The sequence below is a fragment of the Apodemus sylvaticus genome, chromosome 12 (assembly GCF_947179515.1).
Source record: "Apodemus sylvaticus chromosome 12, mApoSyl1.1, whole genome shotgun sequence".
Classification (NCBI taxonomy): domain Eukaryota; kingdom Metazoa; phylum Chordata; class Mammalia; order Rodentia; family Muridae; genus Apodemus; species Apodemus sylvaticus.
The window spans coordinates 42,936,852-42,964,723 of NC_067483.1; the positions used below are offsets into that span (position 1 = coordinate 42,936,852).

At 44.2% G+C, this 27,872-nt stretch overlaps 1 protein-coding gene across 1 annotated transcript; it reads left to right on the forward strand.

Annotated features, from left to right (window-relative positions):
- Positions 1–330: 330 nt before the first annotated feature.
- Positions 331–27,802, forward strand: Ddx59 (DEAD-box helicase 59). The gene is made up of 8 exons (XM_052200774.1): positions 331–416; positions 1,563–2,374; positions 4,242–4,409; positions 10,115–10,204; positions 20,066–20,317; positions 21,491–21,643; positions 22,284–22,412; positions 27,393–27,802. The coding sequence occupies exons 2-8, from the start codon at positions 1,574–1,576 to the stop codon at positions 27,654–27,656; spliced, it is 1,857 nt and encodes a 618-aa protein (XP_052056734.1). The 5' UTR covers positions 331–416; positions 1,563–1,573; the 3' UTR covers positions 27,657–27,802.
- Positions 27,803–27,872: the final 70 nt, after the last annotated feature.

Below are 27,872 nucleotides of genomic sequence, written 5' to 3' on the forward strand. Positions count from 1 at the left end.
CGCCATTATCAACTTGCTCGGATTCTGGAGTCATTCTCAGCCGCGGAAAAGAGAAGGTTTTCTGGCTCACTGGAAGGTTTTCTGGCTCACTGGAAGGTTTTCTGGCTCACTCAAACTTCCCACTTTCTAAGTGTGGCGGCCCCCGCCCTTCCTGGCAATTCTTTCTCACCAGCCTACTCCCTGCTAGAGTCTTCCAAAAGGATTCCCACATCCGCCTGCTACTCTTTGCACCGCCCTCCGCAGCGCGTCACCGCGAGGGCGTGGCCAGGTGGAGCTCCACCTCCCGCCGCGCGCAGGCGCGGGGCCCTCCACCTTGGATGGGACTGCAGAGCTTCCCGGCTACTCGGCCGGAAGCTCGGCCCAGCGCCTGGAAGGGAGCGGCCCGAGCGGGAACGGACGCGGCCCGGTCCGCGCGGGTGAGCGTGCGCCGCCCTGGCAGCTCGGGCCTCCGGCTCCCGCTCCTGTGCTCCGTAACCTGCGCGCTAAGCGGCGGCTGCGGACTAGGTCGCGCCGCTCGCCGGCGGCGTCCACGTGACGTGCGCGCGCCTGGAGCGCGGGCCCGCGGGCGGATGGGAAGGGCGGGAATGCGCGGGATGCGGGCGTTGCCTAGAGCAGCAGGAGTGGGTAGCGGGCTCTCCCCGCCCGAGCGCCCCACCCTTCCCGCTCCGAAGAAGCTCTAGGCGGTTCGGGTGCCATGTTTTCTGTTTTTTTATTAGAAAATGGGAGCTAGCGATTTCTTAAGTTTGGTTTTGGTTTTTTGGAGAAGATTAACTATATTTCATAGTCCCCAAAATGTTAAACATTCTTTCCCCAGTCACTAATTTGTTTGTTCTCCAGAGCAAGAATACTTGGTTTCTAACACTTAGGAATTGTTATTGGAATAAATAAATTTAACTCCTAGGTGGCTGGATTCTTAATCTGCTTTCTGTGTGTGTGTAAATCAGTTTTCTTTGGATTGTGGAACTCAGGCCCTCATGTGCTAGCAAAGCACTACCACATAAGTACATTTTCAATCATACACATATGTCGATATACATGTATTTATTATACTACCTGATATGTGTATCATGTAAAAAATACATATATGCATATATATGCATATGAATTTAAGGTTGCAGTGACCTACTTTCCCAGGTTGTGAAGGTTAACAAAAACAGTGACACAGAATAAGCACTCTTATGTATATAAATATAAATAATTGCATTTTTTTCCTGTTTGAACTGTTGTCTTGATTTTTTAAGATTCTTAATTGTGAAGTACCTTCTTTTGTGAAATTGCAATCGAAGGATATGTGGTAGAATTCTATAATACCTGCTCCATGAAAGGACAAATGATGAGTCAACAGAAATAGGTGGTGTGCGCAGCAAGGTTGTAGGGAACAGTAGGCAGTGTTTCATACGCCCATGTCTGAGAAAAAAGACTGTATCCCTTCCCCTAGAGGAAACTGATAAGTGGAAGAAGTTTGGCTTAAGTAGGGACTTGACTCTGACACAACATCGCATGGGGCTAACATGTGAGCTTAATTGAGGGTAAACTATCTCATGGTGCAATTTCCTCAACAGAATGTTGGAGAATGTTTGTTCCAAGATCTTTGAAAATCAAGAGGAATTCTAATGATGACCTCAAAAGCTGTGAAGCTAAAAAATGTAAGGCCGAAGCAGGAGGCCTTCAGCTGGAGGGAGACAGAGACTCTCCTGTCCGTGCATCTGTCACTAAGGAAGCTGTCCCAGCAGAGGGGCCAGGCGATGCAGCAGGCACTTCCAGTCCTTGCCAGTTGCCTGAGGTTTATCCCACAGGACCTGATCAGGGTGTGAAAGACAGCCACCTATCTGAGGAGCCCGTAAAGTCCTTTTCCAAAACCCAGCGGTGGCCGGAGCCTGGGGAGCCTGTCTGTGTTGTCTGCGGCCGTTATGGAGAGTATATCTGTGACGAGACTGACGAAGATGTGTGTAGCCTGGAGTGCAAAGCAAAACATCTGCTGCAAGTTAAGGAAGAGGAAGGATCGTTAAAACCCAGCAGCCCACAGAGAGCGGCTTCCGGGCCAGAATCCCCACTGGATGCCTTTTATGTCTACAGAGAGCACCCCTTTATTGTGACCCTCAGGGAGGACCAGATTGAAACCCTTAAACAGCAGCTAGGAATCTCAGTTCAAGGACAAGAAGTTGCCAGGCCCATTATTGACTTTGAGCACTGCGGCTTCCCTGAGACCTTAAATCAGAACTTGAAGAAATCAGGCTATGAAGTGCCAACCCCCATCCAGATGCAGATGATTCCCGTGGGGCTTCTGGGAAGAGACATTCTGGCCAGCGCTGACACTGGCTCAGGGAAAACAGCTGCTTTTCTCCTACCTGTTATTATCCGAGCTTTGTCTGAGGTAATTTACCGATCTGACATGTATTCCTCTCAGAAACAGACGCAGTACTTACCAAGTCTCATTGCATGTAACTGGTAAACTTGCAAACTGCTGTTTAGCATTTGTGAAGTAAGCCTCTAAAGTGCTGATGATTTTGCTTTGTTTCGTGTGTGAAAACATTTCAAAGAATACTCTTTTTTATTGTTGAACCGAAGATCTCTTCCTGGAAGGTCTAAAAATTAATTTCCTTACAAGACATTTTATTTTTAGCAGCTCTTCTATAAAAGAAGAAAGTTTTGATCTGCAGGAAAAACCCTGTTTACCAGATGGATGAACTGCAGTTTATGTCAGCTAAGCCTCTTGGGGTTTGGAGAAACTGGCACTGCATATTAAAGTTATAATGCAGTTGCAGCATATCAAAGTATATCCTTTTTTTAAAAAAAGTATTGATTTAGTTAGTTATATGAGTGCTCGCTCTATTTACATATATGCCTGCATTACAGAAGAGGGCATCGGATCCCATTACAGATGGCTGTGAGCCACCATGTGTTTGCTGGGACTTGATCTCAGGACCTCTGGATGAGCAGTTAGTGCCCTTAACCACTGAGCCATCTCTCCAACCCCTAAAGTATATTCCTAAGTATAAGTCTTGGTTCATCTTTAAATAGTACTGCTGGGCCTGATGGCACAGGCCTATAATCCCAGCCCTCCAGAAGCTGAGGCAGGAAGACGGGGTTGTAGACAGTCTAGGATATGCATAGTAAGACACACACCCCCCCCAACTTGAGCAAAACAAAGTGAGAAATAGCGTATAAAGCATTTTCACAGGCAATTTCACAAATACTGAATGTTTATTTTCCTAGTACATGCCAGACGTCATCATCTGAACTGGTTTGGAACCAGAAGGATTTCAGATTTGGGAGTTTCTCTAATTTTAGAATATTTGCATAGACTTTACTGGCTGAACATCCCTAATTCAGAAATTCAAAATACAAAGTGCTCCCAAATCTGGCTCTCTAAAAAAAGTTTTTAATTTCATTTAAGTGTACTAGTGTTTTCCTGCATATATGTCCGTGTAGCACATATGTGCTTTGTGTCCTTGAAGGCCAGAACGGGGTACCGGACCTATCCTAACTGGAGTTGGAAGAGGTGGTGAGCTGCCATGTGGGTGCTGGGAATGAACCCTGGTCCTCTGCAAGGGAAGCCTACAGCCCTACAGCCCCCAAGATCTGAAACTTTTGAACGCCGTGTTGGTGCTCAAAAGTCTTGGTATTCAAAGGGCATTGTGGTTTTAGACTTCTTGATTGAGGATATTCAACCTGTCCTGGTGAGCCTGTGGGCTGTGTGCATGGGGCAAGAAAAGTGAGGAGTGTAGGGAGAGAGAAAGAGGAGGAACAGTGGAGGAAATGGTGAGGGAACATTCTCTAAGGCACAGCTCAAGCACAAGGTGATTAAACAGCTAAGAGAAGATTGGATGTGGACGCCACTCACGCAGCCACACATGAACTTCAGTCCTTTGGCCAAAGGAAGATGTAAATGTGTGGAAGCAGAAAGGGAAGAATTGAGGCACCAAAGTGCTAGGCTTTGGGAGGGGGGGGGTCTTCATGGTGACCAGGGGCTTCCGCCCTGCAAGAGGATTGCTGGAGATGTGAGCACATGTTTGTCACCTTGCTTACTGTGTATGCCTCCTTGCTTTTGATCTTTAGCTGTACATCTACGTTGGGTAAGAAATAGGTTCACGTTCTGATCAATTTTGGAGAAAAAAAAATCGGCATAGAGTGAGCAAAAGGCTCCTAACTGGGGCCGATGGTGTCCAGTGACAGGCACAGTTGGTGTCGGCAGAAACTAATTACCAAGGTTTCTAAGTTGCTTTTCCCCCTCTTTTCAGGATAAAACTCCATCCGCACTCATTCTCACACCAACAAGAGAACTGGCCATTCAGATAGAGAGGCAGGCCAAGGAGCTGATGAGTGGTCTGCCTCGCATGAAAACAGTGCTTCTTGTGGGGGGCTTACCGTTACCCCCACAGCTCTACCGCTTACGGCAGCATGTTAAGGTAAGCGCCTGCTTGGGAGAAGGACTAAGAAGGATTTGTAGACAACAGAGGAGCCAGTGCGTGTGGTGTGTGTGTGTGTGTGTGTGTGTGTGTGTGTGTGTGTGTGCGTGCATGCATACACATATTTTTGAAGGTGTGATTTTAGTTAGCTAGCTTTTAGTTTTTTGCCTACTAAGTCTTCCTCCCATCCCAAACAAAGTTAATTTTATAGCCAGATCTAGTAATTCATGTCTGTGATCCCATTGCTGGAGGTTGAAGCAGGAGTATTGCTGAGTTTATAATCAGCCTGAGCTGCAGAGTGAGTTCTAGGCCAGTATGTGCTATAGAGTGAGAGTTTGTCTCAACAACAACGATGACGACAAAAACCCCTAAAACAAAAAGTTCATTTTATGTAGAAAAAGAATAAAATCCAGTTCCCTGCATGCCTGTCATGTGCTAAGCTCTGTGGGGCACTCTCCTGTACGCCTCACATAACCATATTTTCCTTGGATGTAGGGTTGCATATCCTGTCTGTCATAGCTGAGAAGGCAGACCTCAGAAGCTGAGGTTTCTGTGAGTGTTCACAGCTAGTAAATAATAATTGCCCAATCTCCAGCTTTCCTTTACGGTTGGCTCTGCTGCCCCTCGCTGTACTGTGAGTGCTCTGCGTTTCTGATGCGTGAGAGCAGTGTGGTCCGCTTGTGGCCTTGTCACTTGCTAACAGTGTCGTCAATACTTTGCTTGGTGAGCACCAGTTTTCTTGAGTTAGAGTGGTGGTAAGTGCCTGTCAGTTCAGCTTGAGAGCAGGCTGGCACAGGAGTCGACCAGGAAAGGTGGGCAGTAGCCCAGGTGCTGACGATGGCCCCGGGGTCCCTTGCTAGTACCTTCTCAGTTTCTGGGATGGCAGGGAGGTATGAAGTTCCAAGGGAGGAGTTGAGATGCCAGGGAGCAGTCTCTGAAGAAGGGACAACAGGAACTTACCAACAGGTATGAGAACACTGCAGTATTTAAAAACCCTCTGCTAATACGTTCTTATCACACTGCATCTCATCGGATGTGTTTGGCAGATTTAAAACATGTAAAATACACTTGTAAGATATTGCCTATTGGTAATTAGTAGGGAATTGGATCATTGATTTTCATTGTAGACCTCTACTATGTAAAACAGAGAAAAATAATATTTTACTAGTGAAAAATTAGAAGTTCAGCAGTATATACTTATAAGGTAAACCATAAAATATTTTATGAACATTGAGTTGGGTTAGTAGAGCTTGCTAGAGTTTCCTGTAAGCATCTGACCTATTTTTACTGCACAGCACTGGAACATTTGTATGGTGCATGCAGACATGTAGGTGCAGTTCTAAGTACCTTTAAATAGCTAGCCTTGGAGTTTCTTCTTCTTCTTCGGGTTTCTCGAGATAAGTTCGTGTATGTTTGCTGTGTATGGCCTCCAACTTCAGATTGCCAACCTCAGGCCTTGGGTGCTGGGCTTGGCCCATCTAGCTGGCTCCATTGTCATTTTTAGAAAAAAATAGTTAATACATTGGTGATAATCTTCAGATTTCAATATTCAGATATCTAGATGACTGTATACAGTATTTTCATACATTTAAAAAAAAAACCCAGAACAAAAGAAGCCAGTACAATATAAGAAATGTTTTTCTCCCAGATTTTGTGGAAGACAGTTTCTGACCTGATCTCCATCACTCCTGTACACTTCAGAATGTGAATCCTGCAATTGAGGACATTATTCTGCATGTCCATAATGCAATTCTAGATTCAGGAAGTTAACAGTGACATATTAGTATAGGTCAGAAATTAACGTGACATCTGCACTTTGGGATCCACTCACATTTCAATAATTCTCCCCCTTCTCATACACACCCTCTCCTATACCTGACCCCCTAGCACAAGAATCCAGTTGAAACTGGACAGAGTGGCAGCACTTGTGATTCTAGCACTATGGCTTCTGAGGCACAAAGATTGAAAGCTCAGGCCTTCCTGGGCTAGAGTATAAAACCTATCTCAAAAAGTCGAGCCAGGCGGTGGTGGCGCACGCCTGTAATCCCAACACTCTGGGAGGCAGAGGCAGGCGAATTTCTGAGTTCAAGGCCAGCCTGGTCTACAGAGTGAGTTCTAGGACAGCCAGGGCTATACAGAGAAACCCTGTCTCGAAAAAAAAAAAAAACCAAATCCAAAAAAAACCAAAAAAAAAAAAAAAAAAAAGTAGGCATTGAAAAAATTAGTAGGTACACAAGGATCATTTATTGTGTTTGGATGGTGTCTGTGATTGTTAGTGTGGTCAACCTGACAAGATCCTGGGTCATCTGAGAGTTGGGCCTTTAGGGATGTCTCCAGGGGATTATCTTGATTATATTAATTACTATTGAAGACTTTTGTTTTGTTTGTTTGTTTGTTTGTTTGTTTGTTTGTTTTTTGAGACACAGTTTCTCTGTATAGCCCTGGCTGTCCTGGAACTCACTCTGTAGACCAGGCTGGCCTTGAACTCAGAAATCCGCCTGCCTCTGCCTCTCAGGGTGCTGGGATTACAGGCGTGCGCCACCACGCCCAGCAGTGAAGACCCATCTTTTTTTTTTTTATTCGATATAATTTATTTACATTTCAAATGATTTCCCCTTTTCTAGCCCCCCCCCACTCCCCGAAAGTCCCGTAAGCCCCCATCTCTTCCCCTGTCCTCCCTCCCACCCCTTCCCAGTTCCCCGTTCTGGTTTTGCCGAATACTGTTTCACTGAGTCTTTCCAGAACCAGGGACCGCTCCTCCTTTCTTCTTGTATCTCATTTGATGTGTGGATTATGTTTTGGGTATTCCAGTTTTCTAGGTTAATAACCACTTATTAGTGAGTACATACCATGATTCACCTTTTGAATCTGGGTTACCTCACTTAGTATGATGTTCTCTAGCTCCATCCATTTGCCTAAGAATTTCATGAATTCGTTGTTTCTAATGGCTGAATAGTACTCCATTGTGTAGATATACCACATTTTTTGCATCCACTCTTCTGTTGAGGGATACCTGGGTTCTTTCCAGCATCTGGCAATTATAAATAGGGCTGCTATGAACATAGTAGAGCATGTATCCTTATTACATGGTAGGGAATCCTCTGGGTATATGCCCAGGAGTGGTATAGCAGGATCTTCTGGAAGTGAGGTGCCCAGTTTTCGGAGGAACCGCCAGACTGATTTCCAGAGTGGTTGTACCAATTTGCAACCCCACCAGCAGTGGAGGAGTGTTCCTCTTTCTCCACACCCTCTCCAACACCTGCTGTCTCCTGAATTTTTAATCTTAGCCATTCTGACTGGTGTAAGATGAAATCTTAGTGTTGTTTTGATTTGCATTTCCCTAATGACTAATGAAGTTGAGCATTTTTTAAGATGCTTCTCCGCCATCCGAAGTTCTTCAGGTGAGAATTCTTTGTTTAACTCTGTACCCCATTTTTTAATAGGGTTGTTTGGTTTTCTGGAGTCATCTTAATTGCAGTTTGAGCACTCCCCGGGAAGGGGATCCTGGATCATGTAAAATCTAAAAAGCGTTCTGAGCACTACCATGTGGTTATCTCTCTGCTTTCCAATTGTGAATGTGGTATGAGCATCTGCTCCAAGTCCTTTGTTGTTGTTGTTGTTGTTGTCATTAGAACACTATTCAGAGGCCTGAGGATAGGTTGGCAAGTCCACACTGTCTGCTGTCCTCCACAGAGCAGGTAGATCTTAGGTCTCCTCATCGCTAAGAGCTTGCCCCAAGTTCTCACTGCCTCATTTCCCACCAGTATTGGATTGTTCCCTTGAATTGAGACCCAGAACCGGCCCTGTAGCCCTTAAGCTGTTTTACTGGGATATTTTATTATAGCAACGGGAAAAGAAAGTAAGACAGCCCATCTCTGTCATCTTTGGTCTATAGTGCTTCTTCAGACTTTGCATTTTCTTTTTCATGATTTTGACACTTCTAAGATTTACAGGACTCTTCTTTTAGTTGTTGCTGTGATTTTTGTTCTTTTAGATTTTTAAAAAATGTGTATGAGTGTTTTGCCTGCATGTATGTATATGCACTGTGAGTGTGCCCAGTACAGAAAGAAGACCTGGAGTTGTGAGCCACTGTGTGTGTGCTGCAAACAGCAAGTGCTCCTAACCAATGAACCATCCTTTCATTCTGTTCTTTTTAAACTCTTGTATGTATATGGTGCGTATGTGTGACGTATGTGCACATGTGTGTGCAGGTGTGTACTCCTGTGCACATGCAGAGGCTGGAGGAGAACATTGGATGTCCTGCTCTGTCACACTCTAAGTTCCTCCCTTAGACAGGTTTTCTTTCTCAAGCTGGAGTCCCACGGTGCTGGGACCACAGCACACAGGCAGCCATAGCCGACTTCTGTGGTGCTGAGGACGGAACTCAGGTCCTGTTGCGTGCACAGCAAGCGCTCTTGCCTGCAGAACCAACCTCTCTCTCCTCTTGTTCTCAGACTTATGGCAATACTGACACAGCCGGTGTGCTCTCCCATGCTCGGATTTCAAACCATTTTAAAGAGAAATGCCACCTTGTCCTTTTCATTGTGTCCCATTTGGCAACTAACTTTTACTATTTCCCTCCTTGAGGGGAGGTCCTGGGGTGGAGCTCCTGCCTCCTGCATGCTAGGGAAGCTCGCCTCCAGCAGCCCTGCCTCTGCCTCGCTGAATGCTAACTTGTCTTTTAACTGTAAAGTTTAGTCTTTCCCTTTTGTATTTAGTAAATGTTTTGGAAGAAGTACTTTGAGATCCACAGATGTCTTGTGTTCATAATGTGGAATCATGTTTCCTGTTTTATTTAAGACTGTAGCCTTGGGTTATGATTTGGTCTGACCCTGATTTGGCCAGCTGAAGAACCTTGAGCTGCTTTCCATGGCTTTAGATAAAAATCTCCACTCATGGGTGCTGAGTACTTACTCTATACTCAAGGAGGTCTCTGTGTGCCTTATATTTTCCCTGGCCAGCGCTGGATTCCTGCCTTTCTCAAGGAAGCCCTTAGTAGAGAGACCCTCTTCAGAGACTACATGGCTATACTTTTTGTTGTTTTTACTTTTTAAAAAGATTTAATTTATATAATATGTAACAATATTATATATGTGTGTGTGTGTGTGTGTGTGTGTGCGTGTGTGTGTGTGTGTGTGTGTGTGAGTACACTGTCACTGTCTTCAAACACACCAGAAGAAGGCATCGGATCCCATTACAGATGGCTGTGAGCCACCATGTGGTTGCTGGGAATTGAACTCAGGACCTCTGGAAGAGCAGTCAGTGCTGCTGAGCCATCTCTCCAACTCTTGTTGTTGTTTTTGAACCACTCGCCTTCCTCGCATTGATCCTCTAGACTCATCTCTATGTACTAGACAGACTTCTCCACTTATTGTATACCATATGTATCACAATGACACTTCCATTATTAGTTTCTTCCTATAGACTACAGATCGTCTGAGAGCAGAAACTGTGTATGACTTATCCATTGGGGTACTTTACATAGAATATACTAGGTACTCAGTAACATTAGAATGAAAGACCAGGTATGGTGGTGCACACCTACAATCCCAGCATTCAGAAGGTAGAGGCAGGAGGATGGCAAATACTAGGCAAGCCTGGGATATATAGTGAGACCCCTCTCAAAAGAAAAAAGAAAAAACAACAACAAAGATTGAATAAATGAATGAATATTATTTTAAATTCATCTTTGCTCTTTTATTCAGGTTATCATAGCAACCCCTGGACGACTTCTGGATATAATTAAACAGAGCTCCATATCACTCGGCGGCATAAAAATTGTTGTAATAGACGAAGTAAGTAGTAATGTTTAAAGAACGTTAGTCAGGAGGTGGGTGATGGCTGTATAAGTGTGATCTGAGCTCACACCAAGTCTGGGCATGGAGGTGCACATCTGAAACCACAGTGCTAGGAGGGCAACAAGACCCCTGCGGCTCATCTGCCAACCAGCCCAGGCGGTCCGTGAGCTCTGGGCGTAGCTAGAGACCGTCGCAAAATATAAGGTGAGTGGCTGGGTGGGTAAGAGCATTTGTCATTCAAGCCTGACCATTAAGAGAGATCTCTGGAGCCTTAGAAGAGCCAGATGCACTAGCAACAATAAACAAACAGCAACAGAGACCCTGCCTCAGACAAGGTGAGGACCTAGCACCGAGGTTCTTCTCTGACCTCCACACATGCGTCCTTACACAGTCGCACATACATAGAAGAATCACTGTGTAAAGTGAACAGGAAAGATGGTCAGTGCCGACTTCTGACCTTCATGTGCACATGGATGCACTTGTGTGTGCACTTACTTGTAAGCACACAGACACTACACACACATTAAAAAACAGCCACATGGCATTGTGTAATTTATTTAAAAGTATATTGTAGGGCTGGTGAGATGGCTCAGGGGTTAAGAGCACTGACTTCTCTTCCAAAGGTCCTGAGTTCAAATCCTAGCAGCTACATGGTGGCTCGCAACCATCCCTAATGAAATCTGATGCCCTTTTCTGGTGTGTGTGAAGACAGCTACAGTATACTTATATATAATAAATAAATAAATCTTTTTTAAAAAGTATATTGTAGCTATGTAATATCATTGCTTATTTAGAACATTTTCTCTGAATTAAAAAAAAAAGATCCAGGGACTTGTGAAAATCTACTCTTCTGGGTCTTAAGCTGATGTCTGTGTACGCTGCAGCTAAGCTAAGGCATGATTCGTTCAGTTGAACTGAAGTTGTCTTTTCCTAGTGAAGAACACCCAAATTCAGCAGGTGCTGCAATCTCCAAGACAAAGTAGTGGGCTTTTGTTGTGTTTTGTTTGGTTTTGCAGTCCCGGGACTTGACCGTTGGACCTTCTATATAATAAGCAAGCATGCAACCACTGAACTGCCTCTCCAGTCTTACAATGCTCTATGCTTCCCGACATTTAAAATAATCAATGACAACAATAATAATTATTACAGGAACTATAGAAGTAGCTAATAGTGGTTATGTGAATGGTATTTGAATGATAGTTCTTTTTTTTTCTTTATGGACATTGGTATGTATAGTGGTATGTATATTTGTTGTTATTGTTAATATATCAGAGAGGCATTTTATAGCTCTGAAGTATAAAATAAAGTGCATTGTTTTATTATATAAAATACACACACACACACACACACACACACACACTGTGTCTATGTGCCCTGGATGCAAAGATGGCATATGCCCAGGTCTCATGCTTTTCCACATGATGTTATGTGACATAGTTCACGTAATAATAATGATGATGATGATAATATAGGTGTGTGTGTGTTTATTTACTCACTGTGTATACGTGCTCACGCACTTGCCATGCGTGAGTGCCAAGGTCAGAGGACACCCTGTAGAAGCTGGTTCTACCCTCCACGTGTGGGTTCCAGGGATCAGACTCAGGTCTTCAAGATTGACAGCAAGCACCTTTACCACTGAGACATCCTGTCTGCCCTATATTTTTTAATTTAATTTTCATTTTAGTAATATTATTTCTGTTGTACATGTGCATCTGTGTACATGTGTGAGTATGTGCACAGGATCATGCATTCCATGACATCTGTGTGAAAGTCAGAGGACAACTTTTAGAAGTTGGGTCCTTTCTTCCATCATGGGGTCTGGGGATTAAACTCAGATCACCAGGCTTTGCTACAAGAGCCTGTACCCTGAGCCATCCTGGAGACTTGTACCATCATCATCATCATCACCGCCACCACCATCCCCACCACATGGACTATTCCATATATCATCATGCAGACAAGCGTGATACCTGGGCATACGCCATCCTTGCATCCAGGGCACATTTTCCTTTGTGTTCTCCACCAGCAGTGACAGCAGAGGTTTGGTGGTAAAGGTGTAACACGGGGCTCTGACCAGTGATCACTGGTGTGCCCTGTCCCAGTAAACAGCAAGGGAACACCCTCAGGTATGTAGAGATGATGTAGCCCAGACCCTCAATGCCAAGGTTTGAGCTGTTTTTAAATTTTATTATTTAATTTATTTTTTACTTATTCACTTTACATCCCACTTACTGCCCCCTCCCACAAACCTTCTCCCATCCCACCTCCCCTTCTCCTCCCTGGGTGTTCCCCCCAACCTGGCACTTTAAGTCTCTGCAGAGCTAGGTGCTTCCTCTCCCGCTGAGGCCAGACAAGGCAGCCCTGCTAGAAGAACATATCCCAGTACAGGGAACAGCTTTGGGACAGCCCCTGCTCCAGCCGTTCAGGAGCCACATGAAGACCAAGCTGCACATCTGCTACATGTGTGTAGGGAGGCCTAGGTCCAGCCTGTGTATGCTCTTTGGTTGGTGTTCAGACTCTGAGGATCCCCAGGGTCCAGGTTGGTTGACTCTGCTGGGCTTCCTGTGGCGTTCCTGTCCCCTCCTGGGTCTGCCATCCTTCCTCCTGTTCTTCCTCCTATGGAGCCCCCAGGCTCCATCTGCTATTTGGCTGTGGGTGTCTGCATCTGTCTGAGTCAGCTGCTGAGAGAACTTGGGCAGGTTGTTTAATCTTCCAGAGGGCAGTGTGGGACGACATCTCATAGACTAAGCTGTCCAAAAGAAGTGAAAAATCGTGTAACCGACTCCTGTGAAAGGTCTGCTGAGTCGGTGTCCTGGACGGCTGCTGCTGGAGGTCAGGGCGGACGCATTCTCCTGCCGCTTCAAGCACTTTACGTTTTTTGTAGCAGTAAGTGTAGCCGCCAGCGGCTACATGTGAACCAGGTTACCTGTTGAGAGAATCTTGGGGTACAGGGACACAGACAAGGGATTTGAGTCAAGCCTAGGATTCTGGTCAAGACTGCTTTTAATAAATTGAAGACAGGTTTTATAGACATTTGGGGGATCGGCCAACCCCCCAGAAGTCGGTAGCTTCAAAGGCGGTGCTGTGAATTCTCTGGCTCCAAGTCTCAGCGGGTCGTCTGCCTACTGCCTGGGAGCTCAGGTGAACGCCGGCCTGGGGGCGGTGTCGATAGCCGAGGTGTGGAGTCCCTTTGTTTGTAGAACAAAGGCCGGAGGTAGCCATCGGAAGAGTTGGGTGCCCGCTAGCCAACTAGTTGCAGGGGGGGAAGGGTACAATTCCCCCTTAATTATTAAATTTAAAACCACTCAGTGGAAATGATTAAGTTCATCCAATGGATGACGGGCATTCATCAGTGAGTGAAAGCATTGGCCGCAGCCCCCTTAAGTGTTACCGACATCTTTTTTCAGGGGGGGGGGCTAGACCGCCTTTTTCAGGACGGTCTTACGATGTCAAACCCCCATGCAGCTGGGCGTGCTTTTCAGGGAAACTCGGAGCCAGGAATTTTTTCCCTTTCCCTTGCAGTGCCTCGCCTCGCACCTCAACTGATGCCCATGTTTGTTGTGACAACAAACACGCATGATTCCGAGTATCAAGCAGCCTCATCTCCGAGGACTTCCACTGGCAGAGTAAATTCTCTGCGGCTAAGCGTTGGCTAGCTGAAAAGGCAACCCATCCTCCACCTAGGGCCATTGCTGAAGGAATTTCGTCTTCTGAGTGTTATCTGCTTCAAATATAAAAGGAGATTAAGAGAACCTGTCTGGTTAGTCTTGGGAGGTCAAACCGGTTTTTGGTTTAATTGAAATTCAGTGGCCTCAGGGAAGAGCCCTGGCCGGCAACTTAGTTTGCATGAACACAAAGGAACTATGCCTCCCCAAGCAACTGGGAGGTGGCTTGAAAAACAGCCTTTGAATTAATTATACTTACCTACAGTTTGGGGGTGGAATCCACTCAGGCAAAAGGCCTGGCTTGCAACTTAATTTGCAAGAAGACAAAGGAACTATATCTCCCCAAATGAGTGGGGCGGCTTGGAAAACAGCCTTCTGACCTAAATATACTTACCAACCGTTTTTGGGGTCGAATCCACTTGTCTTACCAATCTCTCTGGCAACCAACGCGCTTCGTCCTGTTCTTGTGAAAAAACGCTTACCGCGCCTCTTCCCCATATCAAAACGGGGTCTGGGCCTTTCTAAGAATTATTTAAAGGATCCCGCCACTTAACCATGGCGTAGGAATTGGAAGTAGCCGGATGCCAATGCCTGTCAGCGGCAGAAGAACATATCCCAGTACAGGGAACAGCTTTGGGACAGCCCCTGCTCCAGCCGTTCAGGAGCCACATGAAGACCAAGCTGCACATCTGCTACATGTGTGTAGGGAGGCCTAGGTCCAGCCTGTGTATGCTCTTTGGTTGGTGTTCAGACTCTGAGGATCCCCAGGGTCTAGGTTGGTTGACTCTGCTGGGCTTCCTGTGGCGTTCCTGTCCCCTCCTGGGTCTGCCATCCTTCCTCCTGTTCCTCCTATGGAGTCCCCAGGCTCCATCTGCTGTTTGGCTGTGGGTGTCTGCATCTGTCTGAGTCAGCTGCTGAGAGAACTTGGGCAGGTTGTTTAATCTTCCAGAGGGCAGTGTGGGACAACATCTCATAGACTAAGCTGTCCAAAAGAAGTGAAAAATCGTGTAACCGACTCCTGTGAAAGGTCTGCTGAGTCGGTGTCCTGGACGGCTGCTGCTGGAGGTCAGGGCGGACGCATTCTCCTGCCGCTTCAAGCACTTTACGTTTTTTGTAGCAGTAAGGGTTCTAGGGCTTGTCAGCCGCCATGGAAGATTATGATGCAAAAGATCCGACTGTGTATGGAGTGTCTGCAGCTCCTGCCCACTGTGCCTCAGCATTTAAGGGGCGTGGTTTCTTTGTAGCTCAGAAGGGAAACTAGCCGGCAGACAGCCTTGTTGGTTGTTTGTGCAGAAGTTAGCACGGGAATGCAGTCGATGTGCGGATTAACCTACTCCAGGCATTTTAGATGGAATTGAAGAAATATTTTCATTGTGATTCAAAGCTACATAATACTGAAATTTTGAGAAAAAAAAGACATACACTTGAAATGAAGTCCAGAACATTATACTGTCTCCTCTGGAGATACAGAAATACTCAAATAGGGACTGGCAAGGTGGCTCAGCAGGTGACGGTACTTCCTGCCAAGCCAGATGACCTGAGTTCAGGCTCCAGAACCTATAGAGAAGGAGGGAACTCCAACAAATTGTTCTGTAACCTACAGACAACACACACACACACACACACCACGACCACAAATAAATAAATAGACAACATTTTTGGGTTTTTGTTTTGTTTTGTTTTTTTGGATTTGGTTTTTTTCGAGACAGGGTTTCTCTGTGTAGCCCTGGCTGTCCTGGAACTCACTCTGTAGACCAGGCTGGCCTCGAACTAAGAAATCTGCCTGCCTCTGCCTTGTTGGGATTATAGGCGTGTGCCACCACTGCCCGGCTAACATTTTTACTTTTAAAAAGGTACTTAGGTAAACAGTGAAGTCCAATGATTGGCAAATATTTTCTTTAAAACAGCAGGGGGTGGCTAGGGAGATGGCTCAGTGGTGAAGAGCACTGGCTCCTCTCCCAGAAGACCCAGGTTCAATTCCTAGCACCTACACTGCAGTTTACAACAGTCTGTAATGCCAGTTCCAAGGGATCTGATGAGCTCTTCTGGCCTTGGGGGCCAGTGTGAGCTGTTGAAACTAACCTGTACAACTGTAGCAGTGTGGAAATCAACAGAGTGGTATGGTGGCCTATACCTCTACCTATACCTTACTGCAGGAGGATCATAAAGTCAAGAGCAGTCTAGACTACAGAGATAGCAAGACCGAGCCTCAAGAAAACCAAACCGTTAAGACAGAAACAAACAAAAACCCAGATGTGGGGCTGAGGAGACAGCTCAGTCAGTGAGGATGCCCTCGCCAGCCTGATCCCCTAGAACCTGCCATACTTAGTGTGACAGTACCCACTCAGTGTAATCCGAGAACTGGGGAGTGGAGACCATCAGGCCTGGGGCCAGCCAGTCTACCCTGCTTGGCAAGCCAGGCCACTGGGATATACTGTCTCAAAAACCAGGGTGAATGGCACCCCAGAGAGACCTGTGGCCATCACACAGGCATGCATGCCTGTACATATACAGGTCCATCTCCATGAATAACACACACACACACACGGGTACTCATGGCTATAAACCCAGCACTCACCCAGAGAAGCAGAGGCAGAAGGACCTCAAGTTCAGAGGTAGCATGAGTTATATAAAGATACTCTGATTCAAAACATAAAGAATTGGGGGAAGATATGGCTCTACAGATTAAGAGGGTCTGCTGCTCTTGTAGAGGACGCAGGTTTGATTCCCAGTACCCACATAGGAGTTCTTAGCTGTCTATAACTGAGTCTCAGGGGATCTGACACCTAGTTTCAGTGGGTACCGAGCACAAGTAGGCACCCATTTGTACATGCAGACAAACACAGTACACATAGACTAAAAATAAATCTTTTTAAAAAAGGATTGTGAGTATAATTAGATTGTTAAGTATTTGCCTAACATTGCAAGATGTTGGGTTCTATCTATTACAACATTAAAAAAATATCTTAGAAGAGGAGAAAAGTGACTGAATGTGACTGGTTTCCACAAGACAGGTTAGAATGTGTCTTGAGAACCATAGCCTGTCAACTAGAAGGGAAACTGCTGTAACATAAACAACTATATTGCCGGACATATATATAGGACAGCCAGGGCTATACAGAGAAACCGTCTCGAAAAAACCAAATCCAAAAAGCAAAACAAAACAAAACAAAACCCTCGACTATATTATGCATATGATATGCATATGTAATGTTAATTGCAATTAAGGTGGGGAGTAGAATTAAGAGAGTGTTTTTACACTATTAAAAAATAGTCATGGGATTTGAACTATTCCCCAGAAGATGGGAAAAAATTAAAAACCCAGAGGACAGATGAAATATTCCAGTGAAAGGACAAACAGGCAGGAAGCCCAAGTGAGCCGTGGAGGAGAAGGAAGGAGCCCAGGGAGCTTGAGGAATTCTCCCTGAGCAGCAACAGGGGGTGGAGTTGGATAGCCAGGGTGGGGTCAAATTATAGAGGCCCCGAAGGGAGGCAGAAGATTCTGGATTTGATGTGGGAGACAATGAAACCTTCTAAATTACGAGTTGGGCGTAGCATGGTAAAAGTGGTGGTTTAGGGAGGCTATTCCCCTGCTCAGTATGCGAGAAATTAAAGAGGAAGGACTCAGAGACCAGGCAGCAGCAAGCCAGCCAAGGAGAGAGGAGGTCAGTGGGAGGGTGGAGGCCCCTTAACGGAAGGGTTAAATCTGAGAGTCACTGTAAAGTAATCATGAGCCTTCTGATGATGCATATGGAGCAAGAAGGCAGCTGGAGAGGTGACTTCAGAAATTACAGCTGTGCCTTTAATTTTAGGAAGGGTAACTGAGTAAATGTGAGCTCCTGGTAATTCTGTCCGAGGCCGGCCTTCCCGTGAGCGGTTTTTCTCAGTGCACAAGGAGTGCAATGGAGTCTGTGATGTCTGGTCCTCTAAGAGAAGGCTGGAGGGAACTGGCAGAGAGGATGGCGGAACTGAGGGCCTGCCGTGTGAAGCTGGCAGCCGAGTCAGCAGAGTGACAGGAACTGAGAGTGAGACTCCGAGGAGGACTGGATGGTTCTGCTGCCAGAGTAGGGCCAGGACTCAGATAATCCCTTGCAGTTTGAAACCTCTGCTCCGGGGGAATCACTATCTGTGCCTCTTGTCAGGCCTTCCCTTTGGCCTAGAATACTCCTACAACCCTGTCCTGCTCCTTCCTCTCTGCTTCAGATGAGAAACTGCCCCTGTCCCTCCATATGGGGGTACAGCCTTCCTTCCTTCTTTCCTTCCTTCCTTCCTTCCTTCCTTCCTTCCTTCCTTCCTTCCTTCCTTCCTTCCTTCCTTCCTTCCTTCCTTCCTTCCTTCCTTCCTTCCTTCCGCTCTGTTGGACAGGCTGCCCAACTTGGCCTAGTGATAAAAACCACTTGGGGAATAGAAAGTATGTACTGACCTGTAACCCCAGCACCTAGTAGGCTGGTGCTGGAGGGTGGGTTCAAAGCCAGTCTGAGGGCACTGGAGAGGTGGCTCAGTCGTTAAGAGCACTTGCTGTTCTCACAGAGGCCCTGGGTTTGGTTCTCAGCCCTCACCTGGTGGCTCACAACCATTCCTAGTTCCAGTTCTGAGGGATCCAATGCACCTTTCTTATGTCCACAGATACCAGGCAAGTACGTGGAGCGCAGACACACATATAGGCAGAATACCCATGCGCATAAAATATTCAAAGTCAAAGCCAGCCTGGGCTGCCTGGGAAACTATATCTCCAAATAAAAGGAAACAACAAACAAGTCAACAAAACCATAGAACTGCCTGGTGTGCCCAGCAGATAAGGATGTTACCGAGTCTGGCTTTCTCCCTCCGATAGTCTGATTTAGCAGCTCAGGGGTCTTGAAAAGCTCACTCCAGGTGATTCCTAGATGAGAGGTTTGGGACACTGATACATTGTTTGTTATATCATTAGGTCTTACTTAGTGCTTAGAATTAAAGTTGCCCACGTGTTTATAAACCGCATCAGGATTCCTTCCACTGGGGCTTTGGCATGCCAGCTGTTGTTGGTTTAGTGGATGTAGTGGAAAGGGAAGCTTATGAGCTCTGCCCACGGAACTGTGGCAAGTGTCCTACCCACGCAGCATAGCAGGGACAAACTGTGGGCTTCCTGAGATTGGTAACCAGAGGCTGTCTGGGAAGGTGATGTTTATGCTGAGATTTGAATGAAAATACCTCTGGAGGACAGATTGTAACAGAGGACAACCAATGCACATTAGTGGTAAAGTCTTGGTATAAAATATGAAGAGATAACAACATTTGGACCATAGTCAGCATTTAAACCATAAGTATCCCCAACATTTTTTTAATTTAAAATAATTTTGTTATATAGGACACATCCATGGCTAGGAGGAAATCTATGGCTGAAAAACCCAAAGTGAACCCTAACAGCCATGGTGGACCATGCCTAGAAACCTGGCACTTGAAAGCTAAGGCAAGAAGATCATGAGTTCAAGGTTGGCCCAGCCTGCATATCAAGATCTTGTCTCCAAAATCTAAGGTCAACAGGAGTGGTTCAGTAGCGGGACACTAACACACTAATGTGTGCAGAGGCCTCGGTTAAATTCTCAGCATTGAAAAGCAAAAGTGTAGTGAGTACCCGGGCCCCGTGCACACAACAGCTCTCTAGGCTTGTCCACGGCAGCAAGCTGGTGGTTCAGAGCTTTACTCTTTAGTTCCGTCTGACCTTGAACTCAGTTCTCCTGCCTTAGCCTCCTGAGTGCCAGGATCACCGTGTAAACTGTTCCCCAGCTTAATTCATTTCTTGATTACATTGCTTACATTGTTTTGTAGTATAAATAGTATTGTGTCATACTATTTATTTTCTATTTATATTTACTATTTATATGTTTATTTTCTCCGAGCAGTCGTTTATTACCCAGTAAAGAGCTTTCTGGTCATTTTTCATTGTGGCACAGTACTAGATATTGTCATAATTAAAAAGTGCTTTATTGATAAATATGTAAGGTATCTATTTTATAGCTATTAATAATAATAATCCAGATTGTTAAGTTATACAGTCTATAATTTTACCTAACATTTCTCTGTTGGCCTTTTGACATTGTAATGTGTTTTTCCGTGTTTTTAATTTTTTCTGTTCTTAATCACCCGGTCTTATCGTGAGTGGTTCTAGGTGTTAGGGTTGAGTCAGCCTGACTGTAGAGTGTCTCTGTTCCAGGCTGACACCATGTTGAAGATGGGCTTTCAGCAGCAAGTGCTTGACGTTTTGGAACACACTCCTGGTGACTGTCAGACCATCTTGGTTTCTGCCACGATTCCAGCTAGCATAGAACAACTCTCAGAGCAGCTTCTGCATAACCCTGTAAGGATTACCACCGGGGACAAGAACCTGCCCTGCTCCAGCGTGCGGCAGATCATCCTGTGGGTAGAAGACCCGGCCAAAAAGAAGAAGTTGTTTGAAATTCTAAATGTGAGTAGTCAGTCCATTGGCCATGTTTTGTCACGTGTTTTTGTTACCACTGCTCCAGAGAGTGACACTTAGGGGACTTGGGAGAGGTCTGGCGCAGATAATTCTGGTAAGTCCTTTTACTACATCAGAATCCTGTAAGGACCAAATTAAATCTCACTTCTGGTGTTTGCTTAACGCAGGCTTTGGCTATGTATTCCTGGCTTGCTTGCCTGAAACCTTACAGCTCATGACAGTCCTGCCTCTGTCTCCTCAGTATTGGGGATAAAGGTATTTGCCACCAACCAACTCCAAAGTTTTATTTCTGAAAATATACAGTATAGATGCCTAGTGAAAATATGCAGTATATATGCCTAGTTGTTTGGGGGGAGGCATTTCTTTTCCTTTTGAGGTCTCTCAAGCTGGCTTGGAATTCATAACCCTCCTTCAGCTCCTGGTGTGCTAGGTGTGTATGTTTCTGCCACACCTGGCTGGGAATCTGTTGCCTTTTCATTATTATGCAAATTATGCAAATATGAAGATTAAGCCTTATGAGTTGGGCATAGTGCCTATAACCCCAGTATCTAGGAGGCTGAGGTAGAAGAATAGCCTTGTATTTGGAACTAACTAGGGCTACAGATTGAACTCCAGTGGGCCTAGCCTGGACTACAAATATGATCTTCTCTCTCTCTCTCTCTCTCTCACACACACACACACCACATACATGAATGCATGCACTCACGCTCTCATAATTCCTTAGTATTTTAACTTTAAAAAGTTACATACACTTTTTTTCAAAGTGTTTCTTGAATGTTCTGTCCTTGAGACTCTGAACTAATTTAAGCAAACTTGTTAGAGAAGCCAGTATATGCCAGCAGTTACTTAAAAATATTGTATTAAGTTAAAGACAGCTTGTACTGACTAGCGAGAGGGTTAAGAATTATGTAATGGGTCTTAACATTTTTTAATATGTTTGTAATATTAATGATGAAAAATGAGATGAGAAGGCTCTGCATCCTTAAATGAGAACATTAGTTTTAAAGAATATGTTTTTATTTTAGATTATAAAATAATTGTAATTTCCTTTTAGCAGTATGTATAAACTGTTCAATAATTAGCTCATGTCAATTGTTTTAGAGATGTTTTCCACATAAATTATGCTCTATGAATAATTTAATTCCTTGTTTCATTTTTCAGGATCAAAAGCTCTTTAAGCCTCCGGTGTTAGTGTTTGTGGACTGCAGACTAGGCGCAGATCTGTTAAGCGAGGCGGTTCAGAAGATCACAGGTCTGAACAGCACGGCCATCCACTCAGAGAAGTCTCAAGTGGAAAGGAGAGACATACTGAAGGTGGAGTCTTAGTGTTCTATCTTCTCTGCCTTCCAAATCTATTTTACTGCATTTTCGAGAGAGGGCCTGCGACCAGCTGATTTTATAAATAACAGACCTTTTCAGTGACAGGGAACCCAAGGCTAGCAGTGGGTTCTTCACAAGTCTTCTGTGTGTGGGAGCGATGAGCCTGCTCTCTGGAGGGTGGGAGCTAAATGGGCAGTGTTTCACAGTCCTCCCCTTTGGAAATCAGGTCAATTTGATCTGGGGAAGAGCAGAAGCTCACAGTAAGAAGAAATTTGCTTGAGTAAATTAGTAAAATAAATCCCATGGTGGTTAGGGAAAACCTAAGTTGCATGTTTCAAGAGTAAGACTTCTATTTATTAAAAGGAAATTACAGCAAAATACTTAAGGTCAAAAAAAAAAAAAAAGATGAAGCCAGAATTACACAACACCACATAAAATAAGTTCTAGATAATGATTTTTCTCTTGTTTATTGTTTTTTTAGACAGGTTTCATTATGTACCTGTCTAGGCTATCTATGGAGCTGGCCTCCAACTCTTTCTAGACCAAATGGGCCTCTGTGCCCCAAGTGCTGGGATTATAGGTGTGCACTACCACTCCTGGCCTGAATACTGAACTGTTTTTCTTTATTGGAAAGGGATTACTGGAAGGAGACTATGAGGTCGTGGTGAGCACGGGGGTCCTGGGCCGAGGCCTAGACTTGGTCAACGTCAGGCTGGTTGTGAATTTTGATATGCCTTCAAGCATGGATGAGTATGTGCACCAGGTAAGGGGTCTCCATCCTGCCGGTTTGTTGTTGAATCTGATGAAATACACTGTTGTCTGGGTAGAAAACATTTTTAAAAAGCAGAACATAAAACTTTACATATTTTTAGTCTAGAATATATATATATAAATACACACACACACACACACACACACACACATATATATATATACACACACACACACACATGGACACATGTACATACACACACACATACACACACACACACATATATTATCTCACAGCCATCTATAACTCTAGTCCCAGGGTCTCTGATACTGGAAGTCTTTTGACTTCCTTAGGTACCAGGCATGCATGTAGTATACATACAGACGTGCAGACAAAACATTCACTCACACACATAAAATAATTTTTAAAAACTTTAAAAAATTAATATATATGCCTAGAAACAAAAATTTTGGTTCTAAAAACTATATACCTAAACTATATTAAAAAATGGAAATGAGCAACCTAAAATGTTGGGGTTTTGTGATGTTAGGGGGTAGAAGAGATGGCTCAGTGGCTAAGAGTACTTGGTGCTCTGCAGGATTGTTGGTTCAGGTCCCTGTGCCCGCGCACAGAGCTGCTAACAGACATCTGTGGCTTCCACTTCGGGGACCACATCCCTCCTCTGGCTCTGCTGCCTCTAGGCCTGCACAGGGTGCACAGGCAGAGGCAAAATAGTCATACACATAAATTAGAAATAAATATTTAAAAACCATTTCAGGCACTAAATTACTGGTTGGTTTTTGCTTCTTTGTCTTTCATTTCCTTGAGCGTGCCCACTAGTAGTTTTTATATTGAGGAAAGAAGGCTGCGTTCAAAGCTGGCTTTGAGACGCCCTATGTGGCCAGAGTAAAGGGGATACTTTAAATGCTTGTTGTCTTCGGAATCGAGCCTTCTCTTCACATCCTTGCTTGTCCTGGCTTTCACCTTTTAAAGTTTCATTTGTCTCCTGTGCTGCCAAGAGTGACAATGCCCCTCTTTCTGGCAGAGACAGAGCCTTGCTTGGTGCCTGTTATCTCCCAGCCTGCTGCCTGGCTTCCTTCCCCAGCATCGCTTACACACCTCAAGTGCAGCCTTTCTCTCAACTCTTGGGCTCGCTGCCCAGTGCCACGGTGACTTACATTTTCAGTGTCTGCACTGTGTGGCCGCTTCGAGTTTTAGACTTAATCGAGAACTAAATATCCTGCAGGAGATAATCGTTGGAACAAATGAAAATGTTCCCTTGCAAGCATTTCATAATTTTGGGTAGAAATTTTTCTGAAATGTTTGATATTGAGACGCTTCTTCGCCTCTTAGAATATGCTAATTATAGTCATTTAACCATCCGTCCCAGGGCTGACTCCATGGCTTTCATCACTAAGTAAGGTGGTGATGGCCTCTGGGCTCGTGAATAGTAAAGTTTCTGGACTGTTCAGATGATGCTAGAGCTGACTGGTTTTCTTGTTCTGTGCCCATGTCTTAAGAGTGTTTCAGTTCTTGAACAACATCCACAAGTCTGGAAAGGCATAAAGTGAGAAGTAAGACTTCTTTTGTTTTGAGACAAAGTCTCTGTAGGTGGTCCTGCCTGTCTCACAGATCTGCCTGCCTCTGCCTCCCAAGTGCTGGGCCTAAAGGCGTGTCCTACCACACCTGGCAGTGAGCCTTCTTTACCATTTGAGTTTTGGCAGATAATAGTTAAAAATTATAAATGCACATGCACATAGGTACACATATTTATATATTAGTACATGTAAAAGAGACCACATCATACCTACTGTTCTAGGCCTTGCTTTATTAAATATATCTCAGCTGTCTTTTCTCATCAGCACACGTAATTGGTACCATTTAATAACTGTTCATAGTGGAGAGCGCTGACTCTGTGGCCAGGCTCCTCAGTGTTTTCACTAGCTTATGGGCTTGTCCTGTTTAAACTGCTACAAGATAATACATTGCATGAATGTACTATGAGTTAACAAATCCTTTATTGATTGTCCCATCTCTAATGTTTTATTATTAAAGAATGCTGCAGTAACTGTTGAGTACTTCTTTTTTTATGAGTGTTACTATACAGTAAGTTCCTCTGGCCATGAGCATGGTGGTCAAGCCAGTAGTTGCAGCCACAGGAGAGGCTGAATCAGAAGGATTGTTTGAACCTAGAAGTTTGTGGATAGCCTGAGCAACATATCAAGACCCTATGTTTAAAAAAAAAAATCAAATGGCACTGCTAAGTCAAAGATAGTTTAGTAGAAATCTCTGTGTGTCTGTTTTCTATTTTCAGTGGTAGAAAGTTCTTGAGAAAAGAAATTTGATATTAGATAGCATCAACTTCAGCTGCCTTAGAATTCAGAAAATATTGGAGTTTGTTTTCATTTTATACTGGGTATTAAACCCAAGGCTGTGTGCATGCTGGGTAGACATAGAAGTACTAAGCCACATCCTCTCCCTTTTTTAAAATTTGAGATTGTGTCTTTCCAAGTTGAACAAGCTAACCTCGAATTTGTGGTGCCTGAGCATCCCAAATCCTTGGGATTACAAGTGCGAGTACCCACTGCCTGCTACAGCTCCTTATCTCATCATAAGTTATCAATAGTTACAGGTCACATACTGTACAAGTCACTCTCTTGTTGCTGTTGTTGTTGTGGGTTATTTTGTTTGTTTATTTTTTCATGACAAGGTTTCCCTGTGTACCCCTGGCTGTCCTGGAACTCACTTTGTAGACCAGGCTGCCCTCAGACTCAGAGATCTGTCTGCCTCTGCCTCTTGAATGCTGGGATTAGAGGCGTGCGCCACCCCTGCCCAGCTGTAAAACACTCATTTAAAGTGAATTCAAACAATTAAATGTTTTAATATATTTATGCAGTTGTACAAACATAACTACAGTCAATTTTAGGACATTTTTACCACCCTAAAAAAGATAGCCTGTATCATTAGCACTCATCCCCTGTTCCAGATCAGAGACCCCTCACTCGTGTAACCATGAGACTCCAGCTGTTCCCCTCATCCCCATAACCCCTCGCACTCTGATCTCTGCCTCTGTAGATATGGCTCTTGTGGTCATTTCAAATAAAAGAAATCGTTGTATGTGTGACCTTCTATAGCTTTCTTCTCTTAGCGTGTTTTTAATATTTACTCATTTTATACCATGTATTTTGTTTAACTCTTTTATTGTCTAAAATATTTATGGCATACCTCCTTTATGTACCTATTCACTAATTGTATGTTCTACTTTTTGGCTACTGTTAATATCAGTGGCCCTACTGTGACTACTCATATACGTATTTTTCTGTCCACACATTTTTATTCCTGGTAGCTAGTACCTAGGATCAGAATAATTCATTTCCACAGTTACTCTGTCCAACATTTTCAGGACCTGCCAGACTGCTCTACAAAGTAACTTTTATATTTTCTTCACCAATATATGAGTTCCAGTTTCTCTTCGTCTCCTGGCTGACCTTATTCTCTGACTGACTGGCTGATTTTAAAGTCAAGGTTTCTTGAGTTTGTATATTTCATGCTGACCCTAATCTCTCAGTGTAGCCGAGGATAACCTTGGACTTGTAGGTCTTTTGCTGGAATTACAGGCACACACTACTGCACTTGGTTATGCATGCCCTGCTGGGGATCTAGCCCAGGGCCTCCTCCTTGCAGGCAAGCACTGAGTACAGTCTAAGGCGTCCCCTTGGTTCTGGCCTCCTTACTAGGAAGGAATGGTATTTTGTTCTGGCTTTGGTTTGCCTTTCCCTAGTGGTGAATGGAGCCTCAGGAGCACCCTTCCTGGCCTTCCTGGCTGTGTGTGTCCTCTCTGGGAATGTTTGCATCCTTTGTCCAGTTTTTAAATTAGATTGTGCTTATTATTAAGCCTTAAATAATTTTATGCATATTCTAAAAGAATGTATTTTATCAAATACATAATTTGTGAATAGTTTCTTTCATGAGTTGCAGCTGTTTTTATATTAATTATTTTTTGGAATAATCTGGCAATATAATTAAGCAAATCAGATAAAGCTAAAAGCTGAAACAAACTATAGCATTTTGTTCCTCGCTTGCCTGTCCACTCCCTAGAGCCTTCAGTCCTTGCACTTGTGTAGAGTTTGTCTTTTACAATCTTAAAACTCCCCTATGTATCGGTAGGGACCATTGGGTCACTGTTTTCTTCCCTTTTTTTTTTTTAAACTTGTTTATGACAGGGTTTCTCTGTATAGCCCTGGCTGTCCTGTAACTCCCTATGTAGACCAGGCTAGCCTCGAACTCACAGAGATCCACCTGCCTTTGCCTCCTGAGTGCTGGGATTAAAAGTGTGCCACCACACTTGGCTCACTTAAATATTTCTAAATTTAGACTTTGGATTTTACATTTCCATTGGTGAGCAGAAGTTAGCTGTGGCTCTGTTTGCCTTCTTCCGAAAACTTTCTCAGAATATTTTTATTCCGTATTTAGAAACAAGTAGAGTTGGTGCTTGCTATGGATTTCCATATTTGAATCACAAATTTGTGTCCATTTAATTCTGTCAAACTGAGGACTCTGTAAAATGGCTTAAATCTAACATTTCAAGGCACAAAGGCTAGGACAAACAATGCTCTTGTGCTATGTCATTAAAAATAAGATAGCAAGAAATGTGTGTGTTGGCATTGGCCCTCTAATTGATCTCACTAATATACTAATATATCAAGCACACAGTCCAGAGAATACCATTAAGATTGCACACACACACACACATATATACTCACACATGCACACACACATACACACTGTGCACACGCACATACACACTCACACATGCATGCACACACACATACACATATACACACATATACACGTATACACAAACACATACACACATCGTGCACACACATACATGCTGACAAAAGAAAAAAGAAACCCTCTCTGAATAAATGCTAGGCTGTATAAATCCCTCTAATGACAATCTTCATTTCTCTTGATATGAATGAGACTTGGAAATGTCTTTTTGAGTTTGTTTGTTTGTTTGTTTTCCAGGTTGGCAGAGTTGGAAGACTCGGTCAAAACGGAACTGCAATTACGTTCATCAATAACAACTCTAAAAGACTCTTCTGGGACGTTGCCAAGAGAGTGACACCCACAGGATCCATTCTTCCGCCACAACTGTTAAATTCCCCTTACCTTCATGAGCAGAAGAGAAAGGAACAGCAGAAAGACAAACAGACACAGAACAGCCTGGTCACGGGGGCCAACCTCATGGACATCATTAGGAAACACGAAAAGAGCAGCTCACAGAAATGAGCGCCTTGCCCCTGCCCGCGGGCTGACCACGCGTTACCATCCAAGCTTCTAATGACGACTGCATGGCTCAGTCAATAAACTTGGACAAGGGACAGAAGAATCTTTAAGATGTTTTTAAATTTAATAAAATGTATACAGCAATAGTATATTTATTTCAGATCACAATCCTTGTATTTTAAAAGCAAAATGAGAAGGTGAATTGTCTCCTCTGGCCAT

Excerpts from the sequence above, each read along its gene's own strand:
- Ddx59 (XM_052200774.1), top strand. The coding sequence starts at position 1,574 with ATGTTTGTTCCAAGATCTTTGAAAATCAAGAGGAATTCTAATGATGAC. Across the intron at positions 2,375-4,241 it reads TTATCCGAGCTTTGTCTGAG|GATAAAACTCCATCCGCACT; the intron begins GTAATTTACCGA and ends CCCTCTTTTCAG. Across the intron at positions 4,410-10,114 it reads GCTTACGGCAGCATGTTAAG|GTTATCATAGCAACCCCTGG; the intron begins GTAAGCGCCTGC and ends TCTTTTATTCAG.